We start from the raw sequence: 20,918 nt of genomic DNA, 5'->3' as shown, positions 1-20,918 counted from the left end.
CATGCACTCTGCATATAAGTTGAAATAAGCAGGGTGACAATATACAGCATTGTCATTCTCTTTTCCCAATTTCGAACCAGTTCATTGTTCCATGTCTGGTTCTAACTGTTGCTTCTTGATAAAATACAAGTTTATCAAGAGGCAGGTAAGGTGGTATAGTATTCCCAACTCTTTCAGAATTTTCCACAGTTTGTTGTGATCCACACAGTCAAATGCTTTCATGTAATCAATGAAGCAGAAGTAGATGTTTTTCTGGAATTCCCTTGCTTTCTTTATGATCTGACAGATGTTGGCAATTTGATCTCTGGTTCTTCTGCCTTTTCTAAATCCAGCATGTACACAGGGAAGTTCTTGGTTCGTGTACTGTTGAGGCCTAGCTTGAAGGATTTTGAGCATTACCTTCCTAGCATGTGAAATTAGTACAACTGTGCAGTAGCTTGAACATTCTTTGGGATTGCCCTTCTTTGGGATTGGAATGAAAACTTACCTTTTCCAGTCTTTTGGCCACTGCTAAGTATTCCAAATTTGCTGGCATATTGAGAACTGCACTTTAACAGCATCAACTTTTAGGACTTGAAGTAGCTCAGATTGAATTTCATCACCTCCACTAGCTTTGCTTGTAGTAATGCTTCCTAAGGCCCACTTGAATGTACACTCCAGGACATCTCGCTCTAGGTGAGTGATCACACCCATCATGATTATCTGGGTCATTAAGGCCTCTTTTGTATAGTTCTGTGTATTCTTGCCACCTCTTCTTAATGTCTTCTGCTTCTGTTAAGTCCATAATGCTTCTGTCGTTTACTGTGCCCATCTCTGCAAGAAATGTTCCCTTGGCATCTAATTTTCTTGAAGAGATCTCTAGTCATTCCCATTCTACTGATTTCCTCCATTTCTTTGCATTTTTCACTTAAGGCTTTCTTATCTTTCCTTGCTGTTTTTTGGAACTCTGCATTCAGATAGGTATATCTTTTCTTTTCTCCTTTGCCTTTAGTTTCTCTTCTTTTCTCAGCTATTTGTGAGGCCTCCTCAGACAACCGTTTTGCTTTGTTGCATTTCTTTTTCTTGGGGATCATTTTCGTCACCATCTCCTGTACAATGTTACAAACCAGCATCCATAGTTCTTCAGGCACTCTATCAGATCTAATCCCTTGAGTCTATTTTTCACTTCCACTGTATAATCATAAGGGACTTTATTTAGCTCATACCTGAATGGCTTAGTGGTTTTCCCTACTTTCTTCAATATTAGTCTGAATTTTTCAATAAGGAGTTAATGATGTGAGCCACAGTTAGCTCCAGGTCTTGTTTTTGCTGACTGTATAGAGCTTCTCCATTTTCAGCTGCAAAGATTATAATCAACCTGATTTCAGTAATGACCATCTGATGATGTCCATGTGTAGTTGTCTCTTATGTTGTTGGAAGAGAGTATTTGCTATAACCAGTGCATTCTCTTGGCAAAATTTGTACTAATAATAGTACTAATAATCCTACTGGGTGATGCTTATAACTTTTTCACAACTTTTCTTGTTTTCAGAATATATTTTATTAGCATGAATTAGCAGCTGTGTTGACAAGTTTGATGAAATAACTGTTTTCTCTGTACTAGTATGCTATGAATTTGATATTTAGAATCATTTTCTTTTTTGCATTTCATTTTAGAGTTTGTGTTATTTTCCTTTTGATTTAACTTTACTATTTGGATACATAAAATATTAATATGGCACAAAAGTCAAAAGGAGGCAGACTCAGAGGAGTCTAGCATCCATGCCTATCCCTCCCACCCTATTCACCACCTATCCCCTAGGTGTTTGAGATATTCTCCAACAATAAGTGACTACTTGTGTAAATAATGGTGTATTCAAACAATATAGCATTATACAGGAATGAAAAAGAATGAGGAAATATGAATGTTGTTTTTGAAGTGATTTCCAGATGCATTTTTATCAGTGTACTGATAGCTTAATTTTGTTGCATAGACTTAGAATACATCACATTTTTTCTAAGCTTGTTGTCTCATTTATTTACTTTTTAACACAGTAGGAGTGGCCTTAAGAGTGACCTGTCAATGGTCATCAAGAAAGCAAGTAGCAGAACTGATGCTGGAACCCAGGTTTGCTCACTCCTGGCTATAGTACTTTTTTCTGTTCCACATTGTTTCCTTAGAGCAGCCTTTTATGAGTCAAGTAAATTTATCTGTATTCACAACACTGAACCCTCTGGTCAGAAAGCACCACAGTGGGGCACACATGCCCCTTATACCCACCCATCTTAGAGCCTATCACCAGATCTACTCTGAAATGCTGCTATCTCTTCCTACCTGCCATACGCAAGCAAAGAAGGCGACTATAATCATGACTCCCATGTCTTGAGAACTTCCTATGTCCCAGGCACTTTACCTGTATTCATTCAAATCCACATAACAGTCTTAAGGGGCAGGCAATACTACTCTTATTTTAAAGATGACCAAACAGAGGTTAAGAGAGCTTTTCCTAAGATTATAAAGCTAAAGGGTAGAGCTGGTATTTGAAACCAGATTTATCTGACAGCAAAGCTTGTGTTTAATCCATTCTATCTGGTATTAATCCCTAAACTGAGAAAACCCCTTAGATAAGATGCACAATGAGCTGGATAAGATACATACAAGGATAAAGGCAAAATCATGTTTCTCACCGAGCACTCAGATCGCCTAGGATGAAGCAATTGGGGGTTGGGACTTAATGAGCTTAAAGAAAGTTTATCTGTAGCGCTATCATGTGTGTCATTCTTCTAACAGGAACTCTTCCTGAAAACCTAGAAGTTACTTACTTGACCAAGTGTCTTATAAGAAGTTCCAACATCTCTCGGTTCTTTTCTGGTAGCTTATATACCAGGGAGTGAATAGCTCCCAATCGATAATCCAGGTTGTCAGACTCTGAGAGAGAACAGAGAGATAGTTTTGCCTTCTGGGCAATTGGATTAAGCAAATTTTCATGCACAGACACACATACACACACCCATGCATGTGCACATGCAGAGATAATCAGAGACACATAGTCTGAGAGATGAAAAGAGAGAGATATATAGACACAGGGACAAAATGACAGAAAGAGACCAAGAAACAAAGACACTGAAGGGGGAAGACAGAGACTGACTATAAGATAAAAACATAGATTAAAAACAAATAAATTAGTCTAGAAAGGAGAATAATATAGAAGAGAGAAGAGAAGATAAAACAGAAGAGAGAAGAGAAGACTGTATCAGAACAAGTCAGAATTCTAGAAACAGCAGGTTGCTCTTAAAGCTCTGCATGTAAACTTCCAGCTGGAAACGCTTGCCCAGCAAATTTCCTTGTGGAACTGGGAGGTGTGCTGCTGCCTCTGGATTCCTAGGAAAATTACTGAGAGAGCTCAGAGTAAAAATCAAGGCTCTCTTGCCTCAACAAAGATTCATTATGAGGACAAATCCCCTGCATCTTTTTCCTCAATACTATACAAGGCACAATGTAGAAGAGTCACATGGAGGTAGGGAGGGATACTCATACAGTGGCCTCAGCCAAAACTTTTAATGCTTCTTCAGCTGCCAACTTTTTGAGTGATTCTATATACCTTATTTCCTATGTACTCCTCCAGTCTCACCACTGGTCTCATAATCTAAACATTGTGATGCTAGCACTAAAAAAATAAAGAGTAATAATTCACAAGACAATTGAAAACCATTTGAAAGGGCAAAGTGTTGAAAAAAACCTGAAACAATAACTGTAATGGAACCATTTTGTTGTTTCCTGGCAATGTGAGCCAATATGCTTGTTCTGATATAAGGCACAATCAATCAGTCAAGTCCTCAGAACTTTTGCATCCCTCAAGTTAGACAGTTTTCTCCAATTTACTCAACTAACACTAATTTATGAAAACTAATACAGCACGTGAGTTAGCAAGTAAGAATATCCTCATTTGACAGTGGACAAAACCTGTAAGTATGTTTGTTTTTTCCCTTACTTTCACTCAAGCAGTCTTCTAGGCTTATTGTTGTAAATATTAGTTAGAAGCCAGGAAAACACAATTAACTAAGTAACATAAATACTTACTGGCAGCAGAGACCAGCTCTTTGTGAAGTCTATAGGTCATGACAGGTTCAGAAAGATTCCTGAAATTAATGAAGACTGTAAGTTCCTTTGGGGAGGGAGTAGTGAGGCCTTAGAATCTCAGTTCTGTGAGAAGTAAAGCTGAAGTTTCTGAGCTCACAGATTGATATGACTATATGCATTTTTTGTTCATCTGAAAATTTGTCAGAGGAATTCTCATTGCTCGTAATTCAACAGAAGAAAGTATGAGCTGAGACCTCGAGCAGGGTCTCCAACTAGTTCCCCAAAGTGAAAAGAGGCAAAAACCAGCCCTGCAAAAAGTGGACCCACTACGATTGATACTATGAAGTCCTTACAGTTCATTAGTTCCTCAGTTTCCAAGTTCTTTTACATCTGTCCTGCCATTTGATCCCTCCAAAAATCCTGTGAAGAAGTAATTCAAATCCCTGTTTAATGGAAAAGGAAATTGAGGCTCAGACAGGTTTCTTTATTTAGTCAAAAAATACTGGTTGAGTGACTTCCCTAGTGATCCAGTGGTTAAAACTCTGTAATTCCACTTCAAGGGGCACGAGTTTGACCCCTGGTCAAGGAACCAAGATCCAACATGCTGCGTGGTGTGGTCTATATACATAGGCTGAACACCTACTTGTGACTGGCATTGTGCCAGGTATTGGGGATCCAGATGAATTAGACGTAGTCTAAACCTTCAAGGAGCTAACAGTCTAGTTGGGGAAAGTATCATATACAAAATTTGCAATGTAAGGTAACAAGTACAATGATAAAAGTGGGTAGTACATGGCCGAGAAGAAGGAAGCAATCCACTAATAATAGTAATAATAGCAAACTCGTCACTGTTCTAAGTGTTTAACATATATTTACTCATTTAATTCTCATGACAACCCTGTAAGGTAGATACTAATATTATCTTCATTTTTTAGATAAGGAAACTGAGCTTCAGAAAAGTTATATAGTTCATCCTAAGCCACATAGTTAGTAAGTGGCGGAAGTAAGCAGTCTGTCTCAAGGCCATGTTCTTTATCATTATGTTATACTGCTTGCCACTGCTCTTATTGTAGTAATATAGGCAAGAGATAATAAAAGCCTAAATGAAAATAGTGCCATTAGGGGTAGAAAGAAAGGGTGAGGAGAGTTATTTGAAAGACATTAAAGACAGCTCCTTCAACAGTTATAAGGGAAAGATTAATGTTGATGAGGGACAGAGTAATCTGGTTTGGGTACACAAAACCAGAGTAATCTGGTTTGGGACTGAACATATTAGAAATTGATTCAGAGGGAAGTAGAGATGCTATGTCTGAGGGGTTTCTGGGATAGCCAAAGACAGATGTTTATTAGGAAGATGGATGAAGTGCTTTTCCAGATCTGAGAAGCAGGGCTTATTAGAACCATAAGAACGAATACCATGGCTCAAGGACAGATGGTGAACTGGCAGCTAACAGTTACATGAGGTCTTTCAACATTTCTTTCCAGTCCAGAAGAGTGTATAAAAAAGAAATGGAATTGAATCAGTCATCATAATATGAAAAAAATTGAGTATTTCACATACAAGATCAATATTGTCTGTCTCTATTGAAAAATGGAAAGATCTGTCTATATTGGGCTCCTATGGTTGTTTGCGGGAGTAAAGAATATTGCTGTTTATATATAAACAAAGGGATTGCCATGCAAGTAAGGGTTTTATAGGCAACAAGTTTAATATGAAAGTAGTTTAATATGAAAGTAGTCCTTCAGTCATTTTCATATCCTTGTTCCTGTAAATATTTGTATTTTCCATTCCTCCAGTGTAGCAAAATGAGAAGAAAGCCCTGGGAAATACCAGGTAGAAAGTCCATAAAAGAGACTTCTTAAAGTGATCAAAGAGGTGAGAGAAAATCCAAAAGTAATGGATTAACAGAATCCAAAAGAAGAAAGAGTTTCAAGGAGGGCTTGTTAACAGCTTCAAATGCTACAAAGAGATCAAATAAGGTAAAGATTGACAATCATCCATTGTGTTTAGCATTGAGAATCACTGGTGACCTTGGCAAGAGCAGCTTCATAGAGGAGAGGGCGCAAGTCAGATTTGCAGTGGGTTAGAAAGTAAACTCGGAGATTAAAAGTAAAGGTGGGAGTGTGTATTACTTCATACACTGAAGCTAGATTGAGAAGGGCTGAAATATCTCACTAGGCAATTTCATCTAAGCTCCTGCCTCCTGTTGTCATCTGCACTGTTGATGATCCCCAGTTTTTTAACTCAAGCCCAGAATTCTCTGAGTTACATTCCTATACATTTCCTATATATCAGATTGCCTATTTAAAATTCTTGCCCTAGTTTCTATAAAGACACCTAGATTTGACATATCTAAAACCTAATTTGTCATCTCCCTCAAATGAGGTTTTTTTTTTTTTTAATGTTTCCCAAATCAGTAAATGTATGACCATCATTTGGTTGCATGGGCTGGAAATGTGGAAGTCATTCTTTTATCTCCCTCTCCTCCATCTTCATATCCAAGTTTATTCCCTAAATCTCTTGACTATGCTTATTTCTGTCTATTCCCGATGCTACTCCCTAGTCCCACAGAAGCATAATCTCTTTCCAGGACCACAGCAACAGCTTGCTAACTGGTTTCCACCTCTACTTATTTTGTCTCTCTCTAATCTCATCTCTATATTTTTTCAAAATGCAAATCTCATCATATAACCTCCTGCTTAAAATCTTTCAGTATATTCCCATTCCTTTAAATATATATTCATACTCCAATTCTAAAAATATCCTAAAAGGCCTTGAATGATCTGGCCCTACATATCTCTCCCTCCCTCTACACTCAATACTCCACATATACTGGTACATGTAGTTCCTTAAAAGAGTCCTCCTTGTGCTTCAAGGTCTTTGCATATGAAGGTATTTCTGTCTGGAACTGCCTCCCCCTGCCAGTTGACTCCAAGTTATAATTCAAACCTCAGTTCAAAACGAAAACCAGAATAAATCAGGCTTTCTTATTATATGACGGCATCCCACTTTGCAGTTTTCCTTCAGAGCACTTATTACAGTTCATTATATTGGTATAATTGGTTTTTGTCTGTCCATTTCACTGGACTATAACTTTAAAAAAAATGTTTTATTTGTTTTTGGCTGTGCTGAGTCTTCATTGTTGTGTATGGGCTTTGCTGTAGTTGCAGTGTAGGGGCTACTCTTTACTGTCATATCCCTCAAATGTAGTTACAGCACACAGGGTTAGTTGTGCTGTGGCATATGGTATCTCCCCTGACTAGGGATTCAGTCAGTGACCCTTGCATTGGCAGGCAGACCCTTAACCACTGGACCACCAGGGAAGTCCCAACTATGAGCTTTTTAAGGTCATATCTACTCACAACTGTGTACCAACTGCCAGATACTATGCTAGGCACTGAGTAGGTACTCAAGAAATGTTTACTGAATGGTTTAGTGAATGGTGGAAAAAATGAATGAATGAAACAAAACACAAGGTTCGAGAGATGTGCAATGTTGGATCATATTTGTTCATGGGGTTCTCAAGGCAAGAGTGCTGAAGTGGTTTGCCATTCCCCTCTCCAGTGGACCACATTTTACCAGAACTCTCTACTATGACCCATCTGTCTTGGCTGGCCTTAAATGGCATGGCTTATAATTTCACTGAGTTACACAAAGCTGTGATCCATGTGATCATTTTGGTTAGTTTTCTGTGGTTGGGGTCTTCCTATTTGTATGCTCAGAGGAAAGAACCCATTAAATGAGAAAGGTTAAAGATACAGAAAAGAAAAGGGATGGTTTTTAGAGTAATTTTCTAGAATATTAGAGACAAGGGGTGAATTAGGTATCTAAAACACAGATGAAGCAAGTTCATTTTGAAGATACCAATACAATTTAAAAAAAAAGAAATTGAAAAGGTATTAACTGGCTAGTACATATTAAAGGCTCATAAGACTCTTAACAATAAATATCTCTTATTGGAGGTGCTGGCCATTCAAAAGTCTCACGTTCATATTTCAAATGGGCTTCACTGCTTATTATGCAATGATCTGGCAAAGGTAAAATGTGGGAGGGACTTACCCTATGTAAATCTCTTAAAAAAGTAACTCCTTTTAAAGAGGCTAGAGACATAGAATCATTTACTTGCACTATTATCATCATCATGAGTCTCCTGAAGTGTGCATAGCAGATTGCTATGTCTTTACTAAATTACCCAAGCAATTCTAAGAAGGTCACAGCCTATGGGATGTGGAGAATAGGGAAATAAGATGCTCTAATACCAATGGCTTTAAAAGTTAGAGATACTTGGGTTCAAATAATATGAATTGTGATCATGAATATTACTTAATGAGGGAGAAAGTATGTTGTAATTCTTCATCTGTAAAATAAGTATGGTAACACCTACCTCATAAGATTACTGTGAGAAAAACAATGATATTGTCAACATAAGCAACTAGAATATTGCCCAGCACAGAATAAACCCTCTTAGAACAGTGATTTTCTTCTTTGGCAAATGCAAGAGAAATACTCCTGAATAGAGCATTCATATTTACTTAAAGTTCTAAGATGATGCAATAGCAGAAGGTCATTTAATAACAATATCTGGGACCCAATCTATTTGGAGTAATGACATTTCTCATATCATAAATAGCTATCTTATTGACTAAAGAGTACAATAACTGAAAAGACATTTTAGCACATAAAGTATGGTGTATACTATGGGACATAGAAAATGGTAAGAAATGAATGAGTTTAAAAAGTATATATGTCACAAATAATTTTATGCAGTATAAAGTTATACCAATAAACTGTCATTGTGCATCCCCAAATTTTGCTCATGAGTTAATTTTTTCCTACTGCCATCACTTCATTTAGTTCTAACATTTTTTTTTCTTTTTAAGTTCTAACTTTTTTATATTTGTATTTTTTTGGGTTTTATTCACATTATTAAAAAAGACATACAAATACACAAATTATGCATGTGTAAATGCAATTTAATGTTTCAAAATTATTATTATCCAACAATACAGGTTAAAAATCTTGAATTTTCCCAACTCCTGAGTTTGCTGGTGAGCCCACTGTGATATCACCCTATCTGTGCATAAAGGCAAACCTTCAAATTGTTTTTAAAGCAAATTTTCTTCAGAAACCCACATTTCAATAATAATTCTATTATTTTGATGTTTCCCTTGCTTAAATTCCCAATTTAAAAAAAGGCTCCTAATGTACATTTTTATTTAACAAAAATTCTTTTCATTCTTTTTTCTTTAGCAATTCTATCTAAACTCCCAAAATTGGGATACATTAACTCCATCTCCATCCATCCAAATTCGATCATTTCTGAAAAGCAATGTTCCAAATCATATTAGACATACCTGAGGTAGAATTTCAAGGAGCTGGTGATTGTCTTAATGTCCCAGTCACTATTATGAAAATCAATATCTCCTGGGCATTTAGGATCTATTCAAGAAGAAAAAAAAATGAAAAAAGTTAATTTTTCACAAGATACTAGATTTTACCCCTTTAAAAGAAAAATAAAGTACATTAATTAAAAGATAGTTACTCTAACGAGCTTTCACAAAATGAAAACTTTACAACAAACATGTCTTTGAGGTATCAAAAAATTTCCTTGCACTCCAGTTAAGCATGCAAGGAGCTTGGAAGTCAACTCTTGCATTCACACAAGAAGAAAAAAAAATGGAACAACCTGAAAATCAACTCCTCTTAGCTCCATCAGAGAACTGAGGTCATAGGGCAAGCTGAAGAAACAGACAAGCAGACACAGAAAATCAAAACATATAGGGCATAAGCCCAAGAGCAGAAAAGTCCTTGGGAACCAGTTCAGGACTATGAAAACCTAATCAATAACTGGCAAATTGCTAGAGGCTCACTGTGAACCTCTTAAGTGGTAAAGTCGATAAGTGTTCAGCTTTCATAGGCTTAATTCAAATGCCAACTCATTCCCAAAGTGTCTCTAATTACCCTCACCTCAATGTTAACATCAGGAACTTTTTTTTTTTTTTTTTGTACAAATACTTATTAAGCAGCTACCATGCACCAGATACTAGGTGTATTTGTTCATTCCTCCATGTTTCCATTGTGTGATGTTCATCTCTGTTGTGTTTCACTCTGATTATTTTCTATAAATATCTGTGTTATGAACTGACAGACTCTTTATCTGGCTAGCTTTTAGCACAATCTAGGCATAGAAAAATTTCACTTTTCACTTTCTTGCATTGAAGAAGGAAATGGCAACCCACTCCAGTGTTCTTGCCTGGAGAATCCCAGGGATGGGAGAGCCTGGTGGGCTGCCGTCTATGGGGTCACACAGAGTCAGACACGACTGAAGTGACTTAGTAGCAGCAGCAGTGTGAACAGGCTTGAGAGTTAAAAATTTTAAGCAGGCCCAGTCCTAGGGGACTCCCAAGCTTTTGGGAGTTTTACCTACAGGAGCCTTATCAGATTCTCACAGTGAAGATCTGAGAAAAATTCCATCATGTTACTGTAATTCTGAAAAGCGGATAAGAAAATTAGCCATTTAAAAATATGCATTGACCATTTTGTTTTTCTGATTAAGGCCTACGCTCAAAGAAACTATTTTACCAGAACTTGACTGACCTGGGAAAGGGGAAATTCACAACTCCAGAACTGGAATGCCCCCCTGTCTCTTCTAAGGGGGAAAACTGAAACAAAACTGAACAATATTTGTGAAGATCATAAGCCAGAAGCAAAGGTTCACTAAAATACTAAGCATTCACCCCCAAGGAAACCAGAATTGAAAGAGACACATACACCTTGATGTTCACTGAAGCACCGTTTACAATATCTAGGACATGGAAGCAACCTAGATGTCCATCCGCAGGTGAATGGATAAGTAAGTTGTGGTACAAATACACAAAGGACTATTACTAGACTATAAAAAGGAATGCATTTGAGTAAATTCTAATGAGGTGTATGAACCTGGAGCCTATCATACAGAGTGAAGTCAGAAAGACAAACACTGATACAGTATATTAATGTGTATATATGGAATTTAGAAAGATGGTAATGACAACCTTATATGCAAGACAACAAAAGACACACAGATGTAAAGAAGAGACTTCTGGACTCTGAGGGAAAAGGTGAGGGTGGGGTGATTTGAGAGAATAGCATTGAAACATGTTTATTACCATATGTAAAATACATGACCAGTACTAGTTTGATGCATGAAGCAGGCACCCAAAGACAGTGCTCTGAGACAGCAGAGGGATAGGGTAGGAATGGAGGTGGGAGGGGAGTTCAGGATGGGGAGACACATGTATACCTGAGGCTGATTCATACTGATGTATGGCAAAAACCATCACAACACTGTAAAGTAATTATCCTCCAATTAAAATAAATACAGAATGAAGCAGGGCAAAGACTAATAGAGTTTTGCCAATAAAATGCACTAGTCATAGCAAACACCCTCTTCCAACAACACAAGAGAAGACTCTACACATGGACATCACCAGATGGTCAACACCGAAATCAGATTGATTATATTCTTTGCAGCCAAAGCTGGAGAAGCTCTATACAGTCAGCAAAAACAAGACCGGGAGCTGACTGTGGCTCAGATCATGAACTCCTTATTGCCAAATTCAGACTTAAATTGAAGAAAGTAGGGAAAACCACTAGACCACTCAGGTATGACCTAAATCAAATCCCTCATGATTATACAGTGGAAGTGAGAAATAGATTTAAGGGACTAGATCGGATAGATAGAATGCCTGATGAACTATGGACAGAGGTTCGTGACATTGTACAGGAGACAGGGATCAAGATCATCCCCATGGAAAAGAAATGCAAAAAAGCAAAATAGCTGTCTGAGGAGGCCTTACAAATAGCTGTGAAAAGAAGAGAAGGGAAAAGCAAAGGCGAAAAGGAAAGCTATCACCATCTGAATGCAGAGTTCCAAAGAATAGCAAGAAGAGATAAGAAAGCCTTCCTCAGTGATCAATGCAAAGAAATAGAGGAAAACAACAGAATGGGAAAGACTAGAGATCGCTTCAAGAAAATCAGAGATACCAAAGGAACATTTCATGCAAAGATGGGCTCGATAAAGGACAGAAATGGTATGGAACTAACAGAAGCAGAAGATATTAAGAAGAGGTGGCAGGAATACACAGAAGAACTGTACAAAAAAGATCTTCATGACCAAAATAATCACGATGGTGTGATCACTCACCTAGAGCCAGACATCCTGGAATGTGAAGTCAAGTGGGCCTTAGGAAGTATCACTACGAACAAAGCTAGTGGAGGTGATGGAATTCCAGTTGAGCTATTTCAAATCCTTAAAGATGATGCTGTGAAAGTGGTGCACTCAATATGCCAGTAAATTTGGAAAACTCAGCAGTGGCCACAGGACTGGAAAAGGTCAGTTTTCATTCTAATCCCAAAGAAAGGCAATGCCAAAGAATGCTCAAACTACTACACAATTGCATTCATCTCACATGCTAGTAAAGTAATGCTTAAAATTCTCCAAGCCAAGCTTCAGCAATTCGTGAACCATGAACTTCCAGATGTTCAAGCTGGTTTTAGAAAAGGCAGAGGAACCAGAGATCAAATTGTCAACATCCACTGGATCATCGAAAAAGCAAGAGAGTTCCGGAAAAACATCTTTTTCTGCTTTACTGACTATACAAAAGCCTTTGATTGTGTGGATCACAATAAACTGTGGAAAATTCTGAAGGAGATGGGAATACCAGACCACCTGACCTGCCTCTTGAGAAACCTATATGCAGGTCAGGAAGCGACAGTTAGAACTGGACATGGAACAATAGACTGGTTCCAAATAAGAAAAGGAGTACGTCAAGGCTGTATATTGTCACCCTGCTTATTGAACTTATATGCAGAGTACATTATGAGAAATGCTGAGCTGGAAGAAGCACAAGCTGGAATCAAGATTGCTGGGAGAAATATCAATAACCTCCGATATGCAGATGATACCACCCTTATGGCAGAAAGTGAAGAAAACTAAAAAGCCTCTTGATGAGAGTGAAAAAGTAGAGTTGAAAAGTTTGCGTAAAGCTCAACATTCAGAAAACGAAGATCATGGCATCTGGCCCCATCACTTCATGGGAAATAAGTGGGGAAACAGTGTCAGACTTTATTTTTGGGGGCTCCAAAATCACTGCAGATGGTGACTGCAGCCATGAAATTAAAAGATACTGACTCCTTAGAAGGAAAGTTATGACCAACCTAGATAGCATATTCAAAAGCAGAGACATTACTTTGCCAACAAAGTTCTGTCTAGTCAAGGCTATGGTTTTTACAGTAGTCATGTATGGATGTGAAAGTTGGACTGTAAAAAAACCTGAGCACCAAAGAACTGATGCTTTTGAACTGTGGTGTTGGAGAAGACTCTTGAGAGTCCCTTGGACTGCAAGGAGATCCAACCAGTCCATCCTAAAGGAGATCAGTCCTGGGTGTTCACTGGAAGAACTGATGTTGAAGCTGAAACTCCAATAGGTTGGCCACCTAATGCGAAGCACTGACTCATTTGAAAAGACCCTGATGCTGGGAAAGATTGAGGGCGGGAGGAGAAGGGGATGACAGAGGATGAGATGGTTGGATGGCATCACCGTCTTTGTGGACATGGGTTTGGGTGGACTCCAGGAGTTGGTGATTGACAGGGAGGCCTGGCATGCTGCAGTTCATGGGGTCACAAAGAGTCAGACATGACTGAGCAAATGAACTGACTTCTGGTCACCTCTGTCTCCTTCCTCCCTCTTCTCTATGTAACTCTGTGAACCTCGCTGGGTGTTCCAGGCTGTGGAGAGCACATAGGGGTTTGATTACTGTCTAGACTGCTTTCTTGCCTTTTATTCCCCCTCTTCTCCTTCTGATCACCTATTTCTCCCTCCTCCCTCTTCTCTTCTCCATGTAACTCAGCGAACCTTTCTGGGTGTCCCTCATTGTGGAGAATCTTTTCTCCATTAACCTATATGTTTTTTCATCAGTGCTGCATGGATGGAGAAGTCTTGAGGCTATGGTAAGAATAAGACTGAAAACCAGAGGCAGGAGGCTTAAGTCCAAAACCTGAGAACATCAGAGAACTCCTGACTCCAGGGAACATTAATTAATAAGAGCACATCCAAAAGCCTCCATACCTACACTGAAACCAAGCTCCACCCAAGGTCCAACAAGTTCCAGAGCAAGACATACCATGCAAATTCTCCAGCATCTCAGGAACATAGCCCTGAGCTTATATATACAGGCTGCCCAAAGTCACAACAAACCCATAGACATCTCAAAACTCACTACTGGACACTTCATTGCACTCCAGAGAGAAGAAATCCAGCTCCACCCACTAGAACACGGACGCAAGCTTCCCTAACCAGGAAAGCTTGACAAGCTACTCGTCCAACCACACCCATAGAAAGGAACCTTCACAATAAAGAGGAATCACAAACTGCCAGAATACAGAAAGGCCACCCCAGAAACAGCAATCTAAACAAAATGAAAAGGCAAAGAAATACTCAGCAGGTAAAGGAACAGGATAAATGCCTACCAAACCAAACAAAAGAGGAGGAGATAGAGAGTCTACCTGAAAAGAATTCAGAATACTAATAGTAAAAATGATCCAAAATTTTTAAAACAAAATGGAGTTACAAATAAATGGCCTGGAGGCAAGGACTGAGAAGATGCAAGAAATGTTTAACAAGGACCTAGAAGAAATAAAAGAAGCAATCAATAATGAATAATGAAATAAATGAGATAAAAAATACTCTAGAGGGAACCAACAGGAGAATAACTGAGGCAGAAGATAGGATAAGTGAGGTAGAAGATAGAAAAGTGGAAATAAATGAAGCAGAGAGAAAAAAAGAAAAAACAATTAAAAGAAATGAAGACAACCTCAGAGACCTCTGGGACAATGTCAAATGCCCCAACATTCCAATCATAGGAGTCCCAGAAGAAGAAGACAAAGAGAAAGGCCATGAGAAAATACTTGAAGTGATAATAGTTGAAAACTTCCCTAAAATGAGGAAGGAAATAGTCACCCAAGTCCAAGAAACCCAGAGAGTCCCAAACAGGATAAACCAAAGGCAAAACACCCCAAGACACATATTAATCAAATTAACAAAGGTCAAACACAAAGAACAAATATTAAAAGCAGCAAGGGAAAAACAACAAATAACACACAAGGGGATTCCCATAAGGATAACAGCTGATATTTCAATAGAAACTCTCAGGGCAGAAGGGAATGGCAGGACATATTTAAAGTGATGAAAGAGAAAAACCTAAAACCCAGATTACTGTACCCAGAAAGGATCTTATTCAAATATGAAGGAGAAATCAAATGCTTTACAGTGAAGCAAAAGCTGAGAGAATTCAGCACCACCAAACCAGCTCTTCAACAAATGCTAAACCATCTCTAGAAAGGAAACAGAAAAGGTGTATAAACTTGACCCCAAAACATGAAAGTAAATAGCGACAGGATCATACTTATCAATAATTACCTTATTTGTAAATGGGTTGACTGCCCCAACCAAAAGACAAAGACTGGATGAATGGATGGAAAAAAAAAAAAAAGAGCCCTATATATGCTGTCTACAAGAGACCCACCTGAAAACAATGGACACATACAGACTGAAAGTGAAAGGCTGGAAAAAGATATTGCACGCAAATGGAGACCAAAAGAAAGCAGGAGTAGCAATACTCATATCAGATAAAATAGACTTTGAAATAAAAGCTGTGAAAAGAGACAAAGAAAGACACTACATAATGGTCAAAGGATCACTCCAAGAAGAAGATACAAGAATTATAAATATATATGCACCAAACACAGGAGCACTGCAATATGTAAGGCAAATGCTAACAAGTATGAAAGGGGAAATTAAGAATAACACAGTAATAGTGGTAGACTTTAATACCCGTATGGATAGATATCCACACCTATGGATAGATCAATAAAACAGAAAATTAGCAAGGAAACATAAACTTTAAATGATACAATGGACCAGTTAAAACTAATTGATATCTATAGGACATTTCACCCTAAAACAATGAATTTCACCTTTTTCTCAAGTGCACACGGAACCTTCTCCAGGATAGATCACATCCTGGGCCATAAATCTAGCCGTGATAAATTCAAAACAATTGAAATCATCCCAAGCACCTTTTTGCTAATCACAATGCAGTAAGATTAGATGTCAATTACAGGAGAAAAACTATTAAAAATTCCAACATATGGAGGCTGAACAATACGCTTCTGAATAACCAACAAATCACAGAAGAAATAAAAAAAGAAATCAAAATATGCATAGAAATGAAAGAAAATGAAAACACAACAACCCAAAACCTATGGGACACTGTAAAAGCAGTGCTAAGGGAAAGGTTCATAGCAATACAGGCTTACCTAAACAAACAAGAAAAAAGTAAAATAAATAACCTACCTCTACACTTAAAGCAACTAGAAAAGGAAGAAATGAAGAACCCCAGGGTTAGTAGAAGGAAATAAATCTTTAAAATTAGGGCAGAAATAAATGCAAAAGAAACAAAAGAGACCATAGCAATAATCAACAAAGCCAAAAGCTGGTTCTTTGAGAAGATAAATAAAATTGACAAACCATGAAGGAGACTCATAAAGAAACAAAGGGAGAAGAATCAAATCAGGAAAATTAGAAATGAAAATGGAGAAATTACAACAGACAACACAGAAATACAAAGCATCATAAGAGACTACTATCAGCAACTATAGGCCAATAAAATGGACAACTTGGAAGAAATGTACAAGTTATTAGAAAAGTATAACTTTCCAAAACTGAGCCAGGAAGAAATAGAAAATCTTAACAGACCCATCACAAGCACAGAAATTGAAACTGTAATGAGAAATCTTCCAGCAAGCAAAAGCCCAGGACCAGATGGCTTCACGGCTGAATTCTACCAAAAATTTAGAGAAGAGCTAACACATATCCTACACAAACTCTTTCAGAAAATTGCAGAGGAAGATAAACTTCCAAACTCATTCTATGAGGCCACCATCACCCTAATACCAAAACTAGACAAACATGCCACACACACACACACACACACACACACACACACACAAACTACAGGCCAATAACACTGGTGAACATAGATGCAAAAATCCTTAACAAAATTGTAGCAAACAGGATCCAACAACATATTAAAAAGATCATACATCACGACCAAGTGGGCTTTATCCCAGGGATGCAAGGATTCTTCAATATCCGCAAATAAATCAATGTAATACACCACATTAACAAATTGAAAGATAAAAGCGATATGATTATCTCAATAGATGCAGAGAAAGCCTTTGACAAAATTGAACATCCATTTATGATAAAAACCCTCCAGAAAGCAGGAATAGAAGGAACATACCTCAACATAATAAAGGCTATATATGACAAACCCACAGCAAACATCCTCAATGGTGAAAAATTAAAAGCATTTCCCCTAAAGTCAGGAACAAGACAAGGGTGCCAACTCTCACCACTTCTATTCAACATAGTTTTGGAAGTTTTAGCCACAGCAATCAGAGAAGAAAAAGAAACAAAAGTAATCCAGATTGGAAAAGAAGAAGTAAAACTCTCACTGTTTGCAGACGACATGATCCTCTACATAGAAAACCCTTAAGACTCCACCAGAAAATTACTAGAGCTAATCAATGAATATAGAAAAGTTGCAGGATATAAAATTGACACACAGAAATCTCTTGCATTCCTATACATTAACAATGAGAAAACAGAAAGAGAAATTAAGAAAACAATTCCATTCACCATTGCAATGAAAAGAATAAAATATTTAGGAATAAATTGACCTAAAGAAACAAAAGACCTATATGTAGAAAACTATAAAACACTGATTAAAGAAATCAAAGAGGACACAAATAGATGGAGAAATATACCATGTTCATGGACTGGAAGAATTTATATAGTGAAAATGAATATACTACCTAAAGAAATCTATAGATTCAATGCAATCCCTATCAAGCTACCAACGGTATTTTTCACAGAGCTAGAACAAATAATTTCACAATTTGTATGGAAATAAAAAAAACCTCGAATAGCCAAAGCAATCTTGAGAAAGAAGAATGGACCTGGAGGAATCAACCTGCCTGACTTTAGGCTATACTACAAAGCTTCAGTTATCAAGACAATATGGTACTGTCACAAAGACAGAAATGTAGATCAATGGAACAAAATAGAAAGCCCAGAGATAAATACACGCACCTATGGAGAAGGCAATGGCACCCCACTCCAGTACTCTTGCCTGGAAAATCCCATGGATGGAGGAGCCTGGTAGGCTGCAGTCCATGGGGTTGCTAAGAGTTGGACACGACTGATCGACTTCACTTTCACTTTTCACTTTCATGCATTGGAGAAGGAAATGGCAACCCACTCCGTGTGTTCTTGCTTGGAGAATCCCAGGGACGGGGAACCTGGTGGACTGCCGTCTATGGGGTCGCACAGAGTCGGACACGACTGAAGTGACTTAGCAGCAGCAGCAGCATGGACACCTTATATTTGACAAAGGAGGCAAGAATATACAATGGAAAAAAGACAATCTCTTTAACAAGTGGTGCTGGGAAAACTGGTCAACCACTTGTAAAAGAATGAAACTAGAACACTTTCTAACACCACACACAAAAATAAACTCAAAATGGATTAAAGATCTAAACGTAAGCCCAGAAACTATCAAACTCCTAGAGGAAAAGTTAGGCAAACACTCTCTGACATAAATCACAGCAGGATCCTCTATGACCCACCTCCCAGAATAATGGAAATAAAAGCAAAAATAAACAAATGGGACCTAATTAAACTTAAAAGTTTTTGCACAGTGGAGGAAACTATAAGCAAGGTGATAAGACAGCCTTCAGAATGGGAGAAAATAATAGCAAATGAAGCAATTGACAAGGAATTAGTCTCAAAAATATACAAGTAGCTCCTGCAGCTCAATTCCAGAAAAATAAATGACCCAATCAAAAAAAAAAAAAAAAGGGCCAAAGAACTAAACAGACATTTCTTCAAAGAAGACATAAAGATAGCTAGCAAACACACTGACAAGATGCTCAACATCACTCATTATCAGAGAAATGCAAATCAAAACCACAATGAGGTACCATCTCACGCCAGTCAGAATGGCTGCTATCCAAAAGTCTATAAACAATAAATGCTGGAGAGGGTGCGGTGAAAAAGGTGAAACCCTCTTACACTGTTGGTGGGAATGCAAACTAGTACAGCCACTATGGAGAACAGTGTGGAGATTCCTTAAAAAGCTGGAAATAGAACTGCCATATGACCCAGCAATCCCACTGCTGGGCCTACACAGAATTGAAAGAGACACGTGTACCCCAATGTTCATCACAGCACTGTTTAAAATAGCCAGAACATGGAAGTAACCTAGATGTCCATCGGCAGACGAATGGATAAGAAAGTTGTGGTACATATACACCATGGAATATTACTCAGCTATTAAAGAGAATGCATTTGAATCAGTTCTAATGAGGTGGATGAAACTGGAGCCTGTTATACAGGGTGAGGTAATTCAGATCAAAAAACACCAGTACAGTATATTAACACATATATATGGAATTTAGAAAGATGATAACCATGACCCTATATGCGAGACAGCAAAAGAGGCACAGATGTAAAGAACAGACTGTTGGCCTCTGTGGGAGAAGGCGAGGGTGGGCTGATTTGAGGGAAAAGTATTGAAACATGTATACTATAATATGTGAAATAGATCAGCAGTCCAGGTTTGATGCATGAGTCAGGGTGCTCAGCGCTGGTGCACTGGGATGACCATGAGAGATGGGATGTGGAGGGAGGTGGGAGGGAGGTTCAGCCTGGGGAAAACATGTATACCCATGGCTGATTCATGTGAATGTATGGCAAAACCACAATAGTGTAAAGTAATTAGCCTCCAATATAAATAAAAATTTTTAAAAATGAATACTGAGGGTTGATTGCCTTTAAACTTGACTTGTTTCATCTCCTTCCTGTCCAAGGGACTCTTAATAGTCTTGTCCAGCATCACAGTTCAAAAGCATCAATTCTTCAGCACTCAGCCTTCTTTATGGTCCAACTCTCATATGGGTACCTGACTACTGCAAAAACCATAGCTTTGACTATACGGACCTTTGTTGACAAAGTGATATCTGTGCGTTTAAATACACTGTCTAGGTTTGTCTTAGCTTTCCTTCCAAGGAGCACTTGTCTTTTAATCTCATGGCTGCAGTCATCGTCCATAGTGATTTTGGAGCCCAATAAAAGAAAACCTTTCACTGCTTCCAGGATCAGGATGGGGAACACATGTACACCCATGGCTGATTCATGTCAATGTATGGCAAAAGCCACTACAATATTTTAAAGTAATTTGCCTTCAATTAAAACAATAAATTAAAAAAAAATAAAAGCCAAAAATAAAAGGCCACTAAAAGACACACACACACACACACACACACACACACACACACACACAAAACCTTAAGAAACACAGAAAACATCAGAATCAGATATGGTAGACACTTTAGAATTATCAAACTGGGAATTTAAATAACTATGATTAGTACACTAAGGATCATAATGAATAAGGTGGATAACATAAAACAATGAATTGGATTAATGTAAGTGGAGAGATAGAAACTTTAAGAAAGAATCAAAAGGAAATTTTAGAAATCAAAAACACCATAACAGAAATGAAGAATTTCACTGATGGACACGGTTGAGAAAATAATCAGTGAACCTGAAGAAATGTCAGTAGGAACTTCTGAAACGAAAAGGGATAGAGAAAGATATACCATACAAACATTAATGAATAAAAAACTGAGGTAGCTCCATTCATTTCAAATAAAGCAGATTAAGGAAAATTATCAGGGATAAAGAGAGTCAT

General features: G+C 37.9%; 1 protein-coding gene across 5 annotated transcripts in view; it reads right to left on the bottom strand.

Moving 5' to 3' along the window:
• Window positions 1-20,918, bottom strand: part of OPHN1 (oligophrenin 1) — a 627,113-nt gene that overhangs the window by 155,626 nt on the left and 450,569 nt on the right. For 4 of the 5 annotated variants that reach the window (XM_024988791.2, XM_024988795.2, XM_024988792.2 and 1 more), the window contains 3 exons: window positions 9,416-9,500; window positions 4,061-4,119; window positions 2,803-2,908 (listed from right to left, as the gene is read on the bottom strand). In XM_024988791.2, coding sequence (XP_024844559.1) covers window positions 2,803-2,908; window positions 4,061-4,119; window positions 9,416-9,500 — 250 coding nt within the window. The remainder of the gene's footprint in view (window positions 1-2,802; window positions 2,909-4,060; window positions 4,120-9,415; window positions 9,501-20,918) is intronic. The other variant, XM_024988793.2, reaches the window with a different exon arrangement.

Source organism: Bos taurus, chromosome X (genome assembly GCF_002263795.3).
Source record: "Bos taurus isolate L1 Dominette 01449 registration number 42190680 breed Hereford chromosome X, ARS-UCD2.0, whole genome shotgun sequence".
Classification (NCBI taxonomy): domain Eukaryota; kingdom Metazoa; phylum Chordata; class Mammalia; order Artiodactyla; family Bovidae; genus Bos; species Bos taurus.
Note: the sequence above shows the minus strand (reverse complement) of the source record. Positions and strands in the feature narration are given on the sequence as shown.